Here is a 17771-nt window from a genome sequence, read left to right as displayed (position 1 = left end):
CTGCTTTGTTTGTATATCAAAATAGCAAGAGAAAAACTCCAGAAATTCCAGTTTAAGTAAAGATGTAAATACAGTGGTTATCAATGTCCTTTAAGGAGGTAATTCTTTCCTGATAAAACTTTAAAAATTTCTTTCAGTATGGCTTAGAATTTTTGTGTAAACTCTGTATAAACTCAATAGAGCTTAGGACTTCAAAAGCAAAATTAAGATTAGTCAAGTGATCATTCTAAAGCTTTAGAGAATTTACTTTTTTTTTTGGCCAGTCCTGGGCCTTGGACTCAGGGCCTGAGCACTGTCCCTGGCTTCCTCCCGCTCAAGGCTAGCACTCTGCCACTTGAGCCACAGCGCTGCTTCTGGCCGTTTTCTGTATATGTAGTTCTGGGGAATCGATCCTAGGGCCTCGTATATCCGAGGCAGGCACTCTTGCCACTAGGCTATATCCCCAGCCCGAGAATTTACTTTTTTTAAAACATCGCTTTCCTTCATGAACAAAGAAGAAATTTCCAATTTTATATCAGTAGAAAAAATGGTTGGTTTTCTGAAAAAAATTGAGAAATTGTACTAGCCGTAAATACATAGCATACATAGCATGTATTTTTGAAATTACTAGCTAAGATGAAGAATCAGCATATCTTTAGAACAGAAGAAATTTAATTTGCCTATCTAGAGTAAAGGAACATTAATAAGTCATAAGATCTGTGTTCTAGATAACTACATATAATTACTACAGATACTTCTCTCGCAGTTTATCAAAACCTCAGTTATAACTTACATCATAATTGCAGCCTAATATTTCTAGCTATCCTATGGTTCTTCTGGGTGTTACAAAAATCACTCTGGGGGGGCACAGTCTTAAGGTTATTATGAATCCTAGGATAAAAATTTCTAAAGAATTTTCAACATTTTTCAGGATGTACAAAGAAATGTGATGTGAGATCTGAATGGCTGTAGCTCTACTGCTAGGCAGTATTGAAAAAGAACTTGAGTGCCCTGTGTGTTAAGAAAGTAGACTGGCCAGGGATAGTTGTACACACTTAAGATTCTAGACTGGGAGGCAGAGGTAGGAGGATCAAGAGTTCAAGGCCTTAGCCAGGTGCCTACGGCTCACAATCTGTAATCCTAGCTACTTATGAGTCTGATACCTGGAAGATTGCAATGGGAAGCCATCTTGGGCAAAACAATCTGTGAGACTCCATCTATAATTAACCAGTATGTGTAACTGGGGGCATGACTCAAATGATAGTGTGCCAGCCATGAGCAAGCAAATTGAGCATGAGGCCCTGAGTTCTAACCACAGGGTGTGTGTGTGTGTGTATGTGTGTGTGTGTGTGTGTGTATGTGTGTGTGGATGCAATATACTTATAAACTGATTTAATTAAAACTCCTTTCTACAACTAAAGATAATTTTTAATACTACAAAAAATTAAAATGTTTGAGGCCAGTTATGTGGTGAAGCCCTGTCTCAAAAACCAAACCAAAACAAGAGTATCTTGAGTCCTAATATATGTGGGTATAAGCATTCATCATTGTAAGGTTCTAAAATTGTGAACTGACTATTCCCACTGTGTAATAGCCTGAGGTTTTAGGTATTAATAGTCTAGCATATGCAATATAAAAAATACTGTCCTTTTTTTTTTCAAATCTAGCTTATGATTGATACTCCTACTAGTCCAATTACCAGTGGACTTCCATTATTCTTTGTGATAACAGTAACCGCCATAAAGCAGGTATGTAATGCTTATTATTGTTGTTTTCCAAACCCATTTATAAGTTGCTAAGTGTTTCTACTCCAAATTAACACTTATTATTGTAACTCTCATAAGAAGGCAACAAATTTGTTTGATACATAAGGTTAAACTGATTTAACTACTCCTATTATATTTTAGGTACTTTGTGACCATGAACAGTTACCACCATTAAAAGATGCTCCTTTGAAACAAGAAGCATCTAAAAGTGTTATACAAACAAATTATTTTACATATGAAACATTATAATCATCTTGTAAAGTTTGGTGATGTTTAAAGGAAGTTAAAACTCAAAGAGGCCATGTTTGTAAGAATGGAGCATTTACTGCTAGCATGACTATATGAAAATAAAAATTGTAAAGTGCTTCTGTACTTTTTGCAACTTGCCTCAGTGAAGTAGGTTTTTATGTGAGCTGTACTCTAATTTAAAAAAAGTTTCACCCAGGGGCTGGGGATATGGCCTAGTGGCAAGAGAGCTTGCCTCGTATACATGAGGCCCTGGGTTTGATTCCCCAGCACCACATATACAGAAAACGGCCAGAAGTGGCGCTGTGGCTCAAGTGGCAGAGTGCTAGCCTTGAGCAAAAAGAAGCCAGGGACAGTGCTCAGGCCCTGAGTCCAAGGCCCAGGACTGGCCAAAAAAAAAAAAAAAGTTTCACCCAAATTAAAATTTAGTTATAGAGAAAAGGTTATTGGGTAAACATACGGATTAAGAAATGTGGAAATAAAATTGACACTTTCCATTTCTGAGATGAAGTATATTACTTTATTATTTTTACTTTCATTTTTGTTTGTTTTTTGTTCTGTTTTTCACCAGTCCTGGGGCTTGAACTCAGGGCCTAAGCACTGTCCCTGGCTTCTTTATGCTCAAGGCTAATACTCTAGCCCTTGAGCCACAGCACCATGTCCAGCCTTTTCTATACATGTGGTGCTGAGGAATTGAACCCAGGGCTTCATGTATACGAGGCAAGCACTTTTATCACTAGGCCATATTCCCAGCCCTTACTTTCATTTTCATTAAAAGATAAAAGATGAGAGAACCCTTCAGTTTATAATAACATTATGCATGTAGTGTGTTACTAAGTTTGATTTCCCTTTCTTCACTCTTCTGAGACTGGGATTTGTATAGTAGGCATCTTAATCACACCATATAGTTAATGTATATTCTTAGTTTCATAGATGTCATTTCATCAGAGTCCCATATTAGTCCCTGGGACTTCTTTGTATGTATTTTTCTCTTAAGTGATTTCATCTAGTGGTTCAAAATACCATCCACATGTTGAAAGTTCTCAGTTTATATCTATCCTGAAATTACTCTTTGTCTTCCAAATATACACTTATATCTGTGTAACATTTCCACTTGTATATCTCACAAGAATTGCAAAGAGAAATTCTCTCTAAAACTTTCTCTCTAAAACTACTTACTTTCACTGCTTCCCTGTTTGTTAACAGCGCCACTGTTTTGCCACAAATACTGGCATCCTTTTCCTTTGTTTTTATCCCCACCTCCAAGATCAACCATATTAGTTCAATTCTCCATTATCTTTCATCTCCACTAGGGATAATAGTCTCCTTCTGTTCTTGCTCTCCTGTTATTTCTTCAAATCAGATCAAAGTGCTCTTTTGCTTAAAGCTGTTTAACCATTTCTTAACAAAAGCACAAATCTTATCAGTGATCTACAGGAACAGACATAGATGTCTGGTTTCTTCATTTCCTCCATTTGTCCTTTTACTAACTCTCCTCTAGCCATACTTCCCTTTTCATCCTCAAGCACAATAAGCAAACCTCATGCTTATGACTAGTTGCATTGCTTGATGGTGAGGTCAAATGGGAAATTTAAATTGCTATATAATTTTCAAAGAGAAAATTTGACCTGTAAGGATATTCTCCCTTCTTAAACCTAAATTTTAGGAGGTGGAATTTTCTTTTTGCAATAACTTTCATGTCTTAGTCATTCAAAATCCACATAGAGGAGACTTTCATGGGTTGTTCAGATGTGTATGTGTGTCACTGTAAATCAATAGCACAGATGTTGGAAAAAATGGAAAAGTGAACGTTGCCATGCCCAAACTTTCCTTTTTCTCCTTTAGTTTGCCTTTTCCCTGCTGGGCTAAGTCTATCCCTTGTGGAGAGACCAAGCCTTTCATCCCCTTATGTGTCCCCCCCCATCACTCTCAACGGCATATCCTCTGGCCAGTAGGAAGTAGTGCCCGAGCGAGGGTCATGGATAGCCTGGATCAGCACGTGGTTGCAAGAATGCCCTTCCCCCTCCCTATACTCGCCCAGGAGGCCGGGTAAGCATGGACACCTCGGAGTCAGCTTCAAGAACTTTCTGTTTATTCAAGGGAGGGACAATCAGAGTTATAGCAGTAATGATGAGGGAAGGGGAGGGACTGACCAGGAGCTAGCAACAGGCTGGTGAGCATGTCCATCCAGGAGCAGTACCCTAGGACCTCCCCCACGGGCTAATGTCACTTCCCACAGAACCACCTTCTGGGCGCCATTACGACACACATGCTCGTAGAGGAGAGGTGGGGCTGGTTTGGCTGTCTCTTCCCGTTTTGGACCCGGAAGGAGGTGGGACTACCTGGCAGCCAGCAGTCCCAGGTCTTAAAGGTGGTATAGCCATCCCCTACATTTCCCTTTGCAAAATGTTTTATATATACTTCATACATTTAACCTGAAGGTAATTTTATATAGTATTTTAGTACTGTTAGGCAGTTCATATGTGAAAATGGGATATTTACTTGTGGCTTCATGTTAGTACTGAAAAATTTTTAATTTTGGGTTGTTTGTGATTTTAGATTGTCAGATTAGGGATGCTCAACCTGTAATTATAATTAATCATGTTGTTCTGTTGTTTAAAAGAAGTCAGCCTCAGTTTTAAAGAATCTTTTCTCTGTGTTTATTGTCTATAATACTGTGTAACTTTATGCTATGTAATTAAAATACCATTTGTATGTAGCAGTAATAAACTTTGTGATTAAGAAAAAAAAGGGGGGCTGGGGATATAGCCTAGTGGCAAGAGTGCCTGCCTCGGATACACGAGGCCCTAGGTTCGATTCCCCAGCACCACATATACAGAAAACGGCCAGAAGCGGCGCTGTGGCTCAAGTGGCAGAGTGCTAGCCTTGAGCGGGAAGAAGCCAGGGACAGTGCTCAGGCCCTGAGTCCAAGGCCCAGGACTGGCCAAAAAAAAAAAAAAAAGAAAGAAAAAAAAGGGGAAAATAGTGTTAGGAAAAAAATTGGGGTCAAGAATAATGCCCCAATTTTTTGCATGATTACCTGGTAGATAGTAATGTTACTGCTAAGATGGGAAAAATGAGAAATGCAACAGACTTTAGGAAATAACATCCTAAATTTAGTGTTGAATATGTTTGATATACTTATGAGACGTCAGAGTAGAGACATTAATGAATACATCTAGATATTTAAGTTAGAAATCTTGACGAGAAACATGAGCCATAAATATGTTTCAGAATTGCCAGCATATTTTGTAACATTTAAACACACAAGAATAAATTTTCTTTTTCATGTAAAATGTGAGAAAGGGTTCCTTTAAGGAGACACAGAAGGAACTTCCAACAAGGAAATGAAGAAAAGATAATTAGAGAGATCGTGTGTAAAAGTGTGCATGATGAAAACAAGAAGTGGTGTTCCTAGTGGGAATAAGCATATGCATCAAAATAGCATATAAATCATATATAATCCTTATATAAATAGCATTAAAATAAATATAATTCTGGAACATGAAGTGTTTGGGGGTAAAGTCTTTATCTTTTTCTTATATGATAAAAGTATCTTTATGCTAAAAAGGATTTTTTTCTGTTGGATATTTATAGGGATATGAGGACTGGTTACGACATAACTCAGATAATGAAGTAAATGGAGCTCCTGTTTATGTTGTTCGAAGTGGTGGCCTTGTAAAAACCAGATCAAAAAACATTCGGGTATGCATGTAGTAAATAATAGAAAATAGTGGGGAGTTATTTTGTTTTGTTGTTGTTTTGTGCCAGTCCTGGGACTTGAACCCAAGGCCTCAGTGCTATTATCCCTGAGTGTTTATGCTCAAGGATAGTGCTCTGCCACTTGAGCCACAGCTCCACTTCAGCTTTTTGGTGATTAGTTGGGGCTAAGAATCTCACAGACTTTCCTGCCCAGACTAACTTTGAACTGTGATCCTCGGATCTCAGCTTTCTGAATAGCTGAGATTACAGGCATGAGCTACTAGTGCCTGGCTGCAAAAAATTTTATTTTTATATCACAGTTCTCTCTTAATTATATTTTAGTTTAAAGCCTGTTTTCTTAAACAAAATGCTGTGATAGGGATAAGGACTATAACTCAGTGGTAGAGTTCTTTATAGAATGCTAAGTCCTGCTTAAGTTCATCCCCACAACTGTGAAGGAGGAAAGAAAATTAAAATTTGTAGGCCACTTATGTAGGACCCAAGACCCAGAAACACAACAAATCAAAGAAAGGTTGGACAAATGGGATTGCATCAAACTTCAGAGCTTCTGCATGGCAAAGGACCATAGCTTGCAAGATATATAGAAAGCCCACAGATTGGGACATACAACAGATAAGGGCCTCATATCTAAAATATACTTGGAACTCAAAAAAATTAAGTTCCCCCAAAACAAATCCTCCAAGAAACAATTGCCCCAATAATAAGTGGGCTAAAGATTTAAAGAGAGACTTCTCTGAAGAGGAAAAGAGAATGGCCAAGAGGCACATTAAAAAGTGTTCAACATCCTTGGCCATAAAAGAAATGCAAATCAAAACAACATTGAGATTCTACCCTACCCCAGTAAGAAAGGCCTTTATCAAAAAAACTGATAACAACAGATGCTGGCAGTGATGCAGCCAAAAGGGAACACTACTACACTGTTGGTAGAAGTATAAACTTGTTCAACTACTCTGGAAAGCAGTGTGGAGGTTCTTCAAAAGGTTAAACTGAGAGCTCCTCTATGACCCAGTAACCCCACTTTTGGGCATTTACCCAAAGGATCACAAACAAGGCCATACTAAAGCTACCAGCACAGCCATGTTCATTGCAGCATTATTTACCATAGCTAAAATCTGAAACCAACCCAGATGCCCCTCAGTAGATGAATGGATCAAGACACTGTGGTATATATACACAATGGAATTCATGTTTCTGTCAGAAAGAATGATACTGCTCCTGGAAAAAAATCATACTAAGTGAAGAGAGCATGGTCTCCCTCATTGGTTATAATCAGTACATATCTAGGATAGTCCTAGCAGATGATCACAATAGCTCAATAGCTATGTACATATGATCACATAAGATGATGCTAAGTGAAATGAACTGCAAGATATGGAAACAAGTGGCATATTGTTGTTGCTATTTTTAACTATGTGAAATTATTTCTTTATCTTCCCTATGGTTTAGCCCCTGTTGCCACTGTATTTGATTCTGTTACCCTGGGTATTGTATATATGTTTGTCTGAATTAGGGAAGGGAAGGAGAACATCAAAATGGAGACACAAAAGGTAAAAGGTGAACTAGTGCAACAGCGATACTTACAAGACAATATGTTTTAAACCAACAGTACAACTTGGGGGGGTGCAGGTAGGGGAACAGGGGAAGAGGGAAGGTAGAAGAAAAATGAGGGGGGCAGTAATATGTTTGACAAGACCTTATGTATATAACTTTAACCCCTCTGTACATCACTTTGACAATGAACTTTTTAAAAAAATTTAAAGAAAAGAAAATTGGTCCTTGCTTTTAGAAACATGTATATATTTACTTCCCCCCCCCCCAAATTCTTCATAGGTAGGTGATATTGTTCGAATAGCCAAAGATGAGATTTTCCCTGCAGATTTGGTGCTTCTGTCCTCAGACCGACTCGATGGTTCATGTCATGTTACAACTGCTAGTTTGGATGGAGAAACTAACCTGAAGGTTTGTTCATATGTTTTGAGTGTATATGAAAGATATCTCTAAATTATAATATATATTTGCTTTAAATTACTAGAACTTTAAAAAGTAAACTTTTTTAAAAACTAAAACCTTACTGTGTAGTTTAAGGGTAGTTTCACATGGTTTAGTTAAGAATTGAGAGTTATTAAATACAATTTTTAATATTTTGATAATTTTTAACTTGAGATAGTTTATATTTTTCAATTTCAAAGTAAAATTAAGGATGAGAAATTCACTTTTTATTTTAAATTGCTTATTTTTAACTCTGGTCAATAATGACTATACACTTGAGACTTAATTTCCTAGTATTTAATGGTCTGTAGACAGTTAATTGTAGAATTCCCTTTGGGTTTTTTTTTTTTTTTGCTTATTTTACATAGTTCTGTTTTGCTGCCTATTTATTGACCTTAAGTACAGTATATCATGATTTCATTTGTAAGAGATATTTGAAGTTGTTGATATCTAAGGTCACCCAAGTTAGAGGTTCATCCTTTTATCTCTCCCAGACACATGTGGCTGTTCCAGAGACAGCAGTATTACAAACAGTTGCAAATTTGGACAGTCTTATAGCAGTGATAGAATGCCAGCAGCCAGAAGCAGACCTGTACAGGTATGTTGGGATGTGTAAACATAATCATCTCAAGTCCTATTATTTTGTAACCTAAAATGAAATCTTTTATCTATCTGGAGATATTATTTGGGGGATGTCAAGGAAGGGAGTAAAATTAAGGTGGGAGGGAACTGATGATTTTTTTTAATAGTCTCCATGAAGTAGGGCTATGTCTTTCTGTTTACTATATATTGGTATACAGCAGATAATAGAGTGAAAATTGCCTTTTTTTTTTTTCTGTACTGGAATTTAAACTCAGGGCCTCATTCTTGCTGGGCCAGTAGCTCTACCATTTGAGCCCTGTCTGCAGCCCAGCATTTTTCTGATTAGTTGGAAATGGAGTCTCTCAGGGACTTGCTATCCTAGCTGACTCAAGCTATGTTCCTCCAGATCCCAGCTAGGAGACAGTTATAAGCCATTATGCCTGTATTTTAATATAAATATTATCTTTAAATCCTATGAGTCCTTCAAAGACAAATGCTTACTCATCTTACTATTTTTACTCATTACTTAATCTCAATAAGCACAGATTTAGAAATCCTGGTTGTCGCTTTTTAGATGTTTTTTTTTAAGATCCTGTTTCTGAAAGGAGCATAGAACTCCTTTTAACATTATAATTTATTAAATACAGCATGAATCAGCCTTTAATGATCCTGTCAATTACAGTGTTCTGTGGAATGTAAACAACTTTCTACTAAGGATGCATGAGGGGCTGGGAATATGGCCTAGTGGCAAGGGTGCTTGCCTCTTATACATGAAGCCCTGGGTTTGAGTCCTCAGCACCACATATATCGAAAAGGGCCAGAAGTGGCGCTGTGGCTCAAGTGGCAGAGTGCTAGCCTTGAGCAAAAAGAAGCTAGGGACAGTGCTCAGGCCCTGATTTCAAGCCCCAGGACTGGCAAAAAGGAAAAAATTTTAAAAAGGATGCATGAAAAACTAAGCTCATGTTAGTAACTGGTACTAGATTATAAGTTATAAGCATTTTGTACAACCCACTGTCAGGGTCTTACTGTATTATCACAATTTATATGTATTGAAATGCTGCAGAATCTTACCTTTTGTCATTGGCATTTTCAAATTTCTTACATATATTTGTTTGCAACTCCTGTTTTTATAATAGAACTTTTTTCTGTATAGTGTTATAAAAGTCTGCATTTTCATCAAACTCAAATGCAGTATAGAATTTTCCAATTAACTAAAAAGTTTGGAAACATGCTTTTAAGAGCACTTAAACAGGTGGGGCACTGGTGACTCCAGCCTGTAATCCTAGCTTCTCAGGAGGCTAAGATCTTAGAATCACAGTTCATAGCCAGCCTGGGCAGAAAAGTCCCCATGAGACTCTTTTCTCCAGTTATCCACTCAAAAGCCAGATGTGGAGCTGATTATACCAAGCTTTTATAATACAAAGATAATTCATAATTATACTAGTTTTACTTACTTTTTGGTTTGTTTTAGGTCTGTATGGTGTGTGTATGTTTGTGTGTTGGGGATCGAACCTATGGCCTCACACATGCTAGACAAGCAGTCTATTACTGAGTCCCACTACTAGCCCCGATTTTTATTTTATATTAATTATTTTGATCAATTCAATCAACAAATTATTGTTGAGTATCTGTGTTTTCCTTATGAGAGATGATACGTTAGAAGCATGTTTTCCTTGATGAACTCATAAGACTTACAGATATTTATATAAAATTATAATTTCATCTTTTTTTTTTTTTTTTTTTTTTTTTTTTTACTTTTGGCAGTACTGGGGTTATAAAAAACTCAAGGCCTTATGCTTGCCAGGCAGATACTGTACCACTTGAGCCATGCATCCTTAACTTTTTTAGGGCCAGTCTTGGAGCCTGAGCTAAGAGTGTGGTTGCTGTCCTGGAACTCTTCTTTTGCTCAAGGCTAGTGCATTTCCATTTGAACCACACCTTCACTTGTCTTTATTTAATTGGAGATAAGAGTCTTGCAAACTTTCCTGCCTGGGCTGGCCTCTAATGGCCGTTCGGAGATCTCAGCTTTCTGAGTAGCTAGGATTAAAGGTGTGAGCCACCAGTACCCAGCTTTACTTTTTTTTTTTTCAGATAAGTTCTCCTGTGCTTTTCCCCTAGGATCCTCCTACCTCTCCTGCCAAGTATCTTGAATTACAGGCATGTGCTGCCCTGTCTGTTTTGGGGTTTTTGGTCAGTTATGGGGCTTGACCTCAGGGCTTGGGTGCTGTCCTTGAGCTTTTGTGCTCAAGACTAGCACTCTGGGCTGGGGATATGGCCTAGTGGCAAGAGTGCTTGCCTCGTATACATGAGGCCCTGGGTTTGATTCCCCAGCACTACATATACAGAAAATGGCCAGAAGTGGCGCTGTGGCTCAAGTGGCAGAGTGCTAGCCTTGAGCAAGAAGAAGCCAGGGACAGTGCTCAGGCCCTGAGTCCAAGCCCCAGGACTGGCCAAAAAAAAAAAAAAAAAGACTAGCACTCTACCACTTTTAGCCGCAGTGCCACTTCCAGGGTTTTTTTGGTAGTTAATTGAAGATAAGAGTCTCATGGACTTTTCTGCCTGGGCTGGCTTTGAACCATAGTCCTCAGATTTCAGCCTCCTTATTAGCTGGGATTACAGGTGTGAGCCACCAGTGCCAGACTTAGCTTGTTGTTTTGAGACAGGGTATTGCTTACATGTTTCCAGGCTGGCCTCAAACCACAATGATCCTACTTCTACCCACATAGCAGCTAAAATTATAGGCATGCACTAGTATTCCTGGTCTATTTTTCACCTTACTATCTACCACATTTAAGTATTAGAAGGATTTTAAGTGTGTAAGTAGGAGCATGCTTAGTTATATATCTAGATAATGCTAAAGCATTTTATTGATATAGGTACCTACTAAAGTTCAATGTTAAATGAAACAAGATGCACAGTTATAGTTCTCAGTGTGTATATGTATCAGAAATGTTTGCGTACATGTAAATAAGGCACATACATACATAAGCAAGACAGAAAAATTGCTAGAAAAAAACATAGAATTATGTATCAAAATGTTGGAAGTAGCTATCTCATGGCAGCATTTCGGCTGCATTTTGTTTGTTTGTTTTTTGTGGATTTTTTTGCTATTCTACTTCTTGAGCCACTTTCTGTTTATGTGGTGCTGAGGAATCAAACCCAGGGCTTCGTGCATGTTAGGCAAGCACTCTACCACTAAACCACATCCCCAGCTCCTTTCAGCTGCATTTTAATCATTGTTTTTGTTTTTTAATTTTTTGAAGGAGTACAGATTGTATTTTGTGACTATTTTTTTTACTACACAATATATTTTTTTCCCCAGTGCTAAGGGTAGAATCCAGCAATTATTTGTTAATGCTAGGCAAGTGCGTTACCACTAAGGCCATGTTCCCAGTGTTTTTTGCTTTTATAATTTTTTTGAATTGGATTGAGCTTTTTTAGCTAGGCCAAATTAAACCAAACTCCTCTGATTTATGCTTTGTGCGTAGCTGGATTGACAGGTGCTCACTACCATCCCAGCTTTTAAAAATTATTATTATTGTTAGTTGTATGGTATCTCATTGAATTTTTGCCAGGCTAGCCTTGAACTGAAGTCCTCCAGTGTAGCTAGAATTGTAGGTCTAAGACACTAGGCCCTGGCCACATTTAATTTTGTATGTGTGTTTGTGTGAGAGTGTGTGTATGCACATGTGTGTATGTATTCCAGTCCTGGGGCTTGAACTCAGGGCCTGAATGCTGTCTCAGAGCTTTATTGCTCAAGGCTAGCACTGTACAACTTGAGCCACAGCTCCACTTCCAATCTTTGGTGGTTAATTGAAGATGTCAGTCTCATGGACTTTCCTGCTTGGCTGGCTTCCAATCAAGATCTTCAAATCTCAGCCTCCTGAGTAGCTAGGATTACAGGCATGAGCCGGCAGCCTGTTTTTAAATGAAAACTTTAACTTTATTGTTCTCTTTTCTGACGATTAAGATACATTTATGCTCAATCACACATACACTTCATAAAATGACTCAGATAATATAAAAAGACGTCACAAAGGAAGCCACAATCACAGGTAATCCTATTCAGAAATAAACACTGCCAATAATTTGGGTCCTATCATCTAGACTTTTTATATACACACATACACACACACACACACATTACACATGAGGAAAGAGATACAGGATGGAGATAATATATCTAGGAATCATCAGCATGCAAGTAACTTTTAAGGTCAAATAAAGTAGGAGTGAGGATAGCTAGCAGAAAGTATAGCTAGCTAAAGGAAGAGGACTAATTTGGGGCACTCTAACATCAAGACATAAAGCAGAAGAGAAAACAGCAAGTGAAACTTAGAAGGAAAGATTAGTGATAAAAAAAATAGGAGAGTTTTGGAAGATAGATGAATAAATCATAAGACAGTAGAAATCAGTCATGAATGATTCAATCACTGGACTTTGAATTAGTGAATTCATTTATAATAAGGCACTGCAATATTCATAATAGCAAAATAATGAAAATAGTTATTGAAATATTAGAGAATGTTCATGTTTTAGTACAGTCATTTAAATTGTGTTGCTATTAAGAATACTATGTGACAACAGGTAGAAGAGAGACTTGACAAGTGGGACTACATCAAAATAAAAAGTTTCTTCACAGCTAAGACATGGTTACTAAACTAGAAAGACAGGCAACCGACTGGGGGAAGATCTTTATCAAATAAAGGCCTAATATCCAACATATACAAGGAGCTCAAGAAACTAACATACTTTCAAACCTACCAACCCAATCACTAGGGGGGCCACAGAGCTAAGGAGAGACTTGAAGTAAGAATGATAAAGAAACAGATGAGGAAATGCTCATCATTGCTGGCCTAAAGGAAATGCAAATCAAAACAACTCAGATTCCATCTTATCCCAGTTAGATTGGCCAACATTGTGAATTCAAACAACAACAAATGGAGGGATATGGGGAACAAGGAACCTTACTACACTGTTGGTGGGAATGTAAACTAATACAACCACTCTGGACAGCAGTCTGAATGTTTCTGAAGAAACTAAATATAGATCTTCCCTACTACTCAGCCATACCAATCCTGGGTATCTACCCTGAGCATCATGAGCCAGGATATGATAAAGACACCTACACATTCATGTTCACTTCCACACTATTCACAATAGCCAAGAAGTGGAAACAGCCCAGATGCCTTACAATAGCTGAGTGGATCCTAAAAATATGGTGTCTATACACAGTGGAATTTTACACAGCAGGGAAACGTATGGAACTAGAACAAATCATGTTAAGTGAGGTAAGCCAAGATCGGAGAGACATGACACATTTTCTTTCTGATATGCGGAAATTAGATCTAAAATAAACTAGAATATGATAAATTATACAAGATTCTAGACACACAGACATCGTGAGACTAAAAGAAGGTACTCTTAGGAGAGAAACAGGTACAATGCCTAAGTTCCTCTTTATATTTATATAAAGTTATATATATGTATATATCAACATGAACTCCAAGATACAGAAACAACAGATCTCTCATGTTGTTTTAGTTTTTATTTTTTGATGATTCTGTTTTCTTTGTGTAGGTGTATTCAAGGGGTATATATTTGGGAGGGTTGGGGGAATGGTACAGAAGTCAAGGGGAAAAAGTAGAACTCACTGGATGCTGATGAAAGTGATCTATACAATTCATGGGTAGAAATGGGAGGGAGGGCCTAGGAGGGAGTGAGGGAACAGAAAACACTTTACAAATGGAAATGTACTCATTACCTAACTCAGAATTGTAATCTCTCTGTATATCACCTTTATAATAACAAGTAAATCAATTAAAAATTAATTTAAAAAAAGAATACTGTGTGAGGCTTGGTGTGGTGGCTTGTGCCTATAATGCCTGTTATCTCCAGTTAACGAGAAAAAAGCTAGAATTGGAAGGTTGGCTCAAGTAGTATAGTGCCATGCGTGAACAGAAAAATCTGAGGGAGAATGTGAAGCCTTGAGGTCAAGCCTCAGTGCTTATACACACAAAACAAAACAAAAAACAGTGCATTTGGAGAAAGGGATAAAGAAAATGCAAGGTGAAGTGAGCCTCTCTTCAGCTGGCCTGAAGGATACTAGAAGTGCCTGAGGATCAAGGATAGCAAGGCAAATTAAAATAACAGAAACAAGCCAGGTGCTGGTGGCTCACACCTATAATCCTAGCTACTCAAGAGGCTGACTTCCAGCCCAGACAGGAAAAGTCTGAGACTCTGATCTCCAGTTAACTACTGGAAAAACAGAAGTGGACCCTGTGGCTCAAATGGTAGAGCACTAACCTTGAGCTGAAGTGCTCAGGGACAGTACCCAGGGCCTGGTCTCACAACCAGCCAAAACCCAAAAAGATTAAGAAAAGCTCAGACCATGATCTTCCTACTTTTTTACTTCCCACTATGACTTAGATGATAAGCACACTTCACACACTCCAGTATCTTACCTTGAGATAAAGTCTCACAAGTCTTTTCTGTTCAGAACCACAATCCTCTTGATCACAGTCTCCCACATGGTTAGATGACAGGTATATTGCCACCAGACTCAGCTATTCTTGAACCACAGTCCTCCAAATTTCAGCTTGGTTTACAGGCATTAAACTACTGTAGGACCTGGCTAAATGACTGACTTTGTTTCATATGTGTGAACAGTGTTAAAGTTCTTAACATACTCTACCTATTGATTTCATATTTTTGTAATATGGTATATTTTATAGATTCATGGGACGGATGATAATAAGTCAACAAATGGAAGAAATTGTAAGGTAAGGATAGTTCACATGATCTAATTATAAGTGAGAAGTATTTGTGAGCTGAACTAAAAAGTAAAGAGAAATTAGATAAATAGAAGCATGTAATTGGAAAAGGTTAATTGAAAACCATTAACATTTCATCTGCTAGTAATTTATAGCAACAATTAGTGAAAATAAAATAGACCATGAAATGATCCAAGAATAATTGAAGAAGACTTTTATATTTTTTCTAGTATTAAGTAGTAACTTTAAAAAGAACTTGCTTTTATTCAGGTCCTTACACATTTAGATAAGCCACACTTAAAAGTCAAGAATGTGAAGGATAAGGGTGTAGTTCAGTGAAAGAACACACACTTAGCCTGTGGGGAACCCTGAGTTCAGTCCCTAGTACCCCCGCTAGTCCCCAGGAATATGAAAAATGTTTAATGTTTAGCATTTATCAATACCATGATTTAACTTCAAAATCATTCAGTGCAAACCTGAGTATTTAGTGACCCAGCCAGAACTATTTACTTATTCTTATTGTTCTCCATGGTTGGTTGGTTTTGATTTATTTTCCCTCAATACTTAGGTTATCTTTTGGCAGTTCAAAAATTTGCTAAAAGGGGGCTGGGAATGTTGAAGCCCTGGGTTCGATTCCTCAGTACCACATAAGCAGAAAAAGGCAGAAGTGGCACTGTGACTCAAGTAGTAGAGTGCTAGCCTTGAGCAAAAGAAGCTCAGGGACAGTGTCCAGGCCCTGAGTTCAAGCCCCAAGAGTGGCCAAAAAGATTTGCTAATAAAACGAGATCGTATTGTTACTTCTGACTTTAAGGCTTAGTTTAGAATTAATCTCTGAATTAGTCCTTTAATGTCGAATCAAATTTGAGCTGGCATATTGGCTCATGTCTATTATCCTAGCTAGTTGGGAGATTAAAGAAATTGCCCTTTGAGACCAGTCCTGTGCAGTGGTGTGCACTTTAGGGAAGCATCGCAAATAAAAAGATGGCAGTCTACACTGGCCTGGATATAAAGTATGACCATATCTTGGAAATAACTGCAAGGGACTGATAAAATGACTCAAGTAATAAGTATGCCTGATTAGCAAACATAAGATGGGTTCAGACCCTAATTCTTGCAAAAAATTGATAAGCCACCTCTTTTTTGAGATATACTCACTTTATACTGTTTCTCGAAAGACTTGAGTAGGGCTGGGGATATGGCCTAGTGGCAAGAGTGCTTGCCTCCTATACATGAGGCCCTGGGTTCAATTCCCCAGCACCACATATATACAGAAAACGGCCAGAAGGGGCGCTGTGGCTCAAGTGGCAGAGTACTAGCCTTAAGCAAAAAGAAGCCAGGAACAGTGCTCGGGCCCTGAGTCCAAGCCCCAGGACTGGATGTTCACATAGAGGCACATCAAATTAACTCTGTAACCAGGCCAGTATATGTGTAAAATCCCTGCTGAGTTACTTCTGTAGTGAAAAGTGTAGACATATATTCTAAATTACATTAAGATACTGTGTCTTGTATAGAAACATAACAATTGTTAAGTCAGTTCCTAAAGTGGCTAAGAATATGAACCATAGTCTTTACTAAAGCAAGTATAATGAAGTTGTCATTACATCTTAGTTTTGTATGCTAGTGAGAACTCAAAGCATTTCTCTTCATTATAACCAATACCAAGTGGAAAAACTATTTTATAGTACTTAAATAGTGAGCTGCTACATTAATTTTGGAATATCCAGTGTTCTACAAACACAACTGATAAAACATGTTTGTTAGCCATGTCCTAAACACTGGCCCTTTTAGAATTTTTTTTAACAGTGCTTGAGTTTGTAAGTATTGTCACAAAGTGTTCAGATTCCATTTAAGTAACTATATATATATATATATATATTAGAAAAGCATAAAGAATACCAACAAAATAAAAGCTTTTAAACTTGACTCTAATGGAGTCTTAATCATTTTGCTTTCACTAAGAAAATACAATTTTCTTTCTAGTTATTCCTTGTCGTTTTATATCTCCCTTATGGAGAGAAATACAAACAGCAAGAAGACCTGTGCTGCAAGAAGTATGCAATGCAAGTAGTCAAGCTGTACTGTGCAATTTTGCTGACAAAAAAAAACACTAACACTTTCTTTCTACGTTATATTTATAATCAGTGTAACTGTAATTGTGCAAAACTCATGCATTTATGTATAGATCACACTATAATTTTAAGTTTACATTGCATTGTAAATTCTGTATTTTCCCTCCTAAAGCTGTTTATTAATTTTGCTCAAATTTTAAAAATTCATATTCTGCTAAACATTCTTAATCTTTATATTTTATGTTCAAAAAATTTGGAGCTAGTGGCTTTATAAATATGTTTCTATGCATAATTTTATTTCTGAGCCACTAACCTTAAATTAACTGAAATGCTAAAGCAGATGTTTGTTATCATAACTAATATCATGATTACTCTAGGCAGCTTTATAGTAGCTGGATTTTGGGTTCATGTAAAAGCAATGTTGTAGATATAACTTTAGTATCTCTTATTGAAGATACTATGTAATTGAACTGAAGCTTTGAGGTATTCAGTACTTTTGGCTTTCTTTTTTTCTTTAGACCTCTGGGACCAGAGAGTCTCTTGCTTCGTGGAGCCAGATTAAAAAACACAAAAGAAATTTTTGGTTTGTATATACTTAAATTTTTTTATTATTCTTTTGAATGGATGCTTTATATGGAGTTTTT

The 17771-nt window shown here is 37.4% G+C and overlaps 1 protein-coding gene across 4 annotated transcripts in view; it reads left to right on the top strand.

The window, feature by feature from the left end:
* Nucleotides 1-17771, top strand: part of Atp11b (ATPase phospholipid transporting 11B (putative)) — a 102847-nt gene that overhangs the window by 22429 nt on the left and 62647 nt on the right. For all 4 annotated transcript variants that reach the window (XM_048347043.1, XM_048347044.1, XM_048347045.1 and 1 more), the window contains exons 4-9: nucleotides 1647-1727; nucleotides 5589-5696; nucleotides 7545-7673; nucleotides 8198-8301; nucleotides 15020-15067; nucleotides 17646-17710. In XM_048347043.1, coding sequence (XP_048203000.1) covers nucleotides 1647-1727; nucleotides 5589-5696; nucleotides 7545-7673; nucleotides 8198-8301; nucleotides 15020-15067; nucleotides 17646-17710 — 535 coding nt within the window. The remainder of the gene's footprint in view (nucleotides 1-1646; nucleotides 1728-5588; nucleotides 5697-7544; nucleotides 7674-8197; nucleotides 8302-15019; nucleotides 15068-17645; nucleotides 17711-17771) is intronic.

This window comes from Perognathus longimembris, chromosome 5, assembly GCF_023159225.1.
Source record: "Perognathus longimembris pacificus isolate PPM17 chromosome 5, ASM2315922v1, whole genome shotgun sequence".
Taxonomy (NCBI): domain Eukaryota; kingdom Metazoa; phylum Chordata; class Mammalia; order Rodentia; family Heteromyidae; genus Perognathus; species Perognathus longimembris.
Note: the sequence above shows the minus strand (reverse complement) of the source record. Positions and strands in the feature narration are given on the sequence as shown.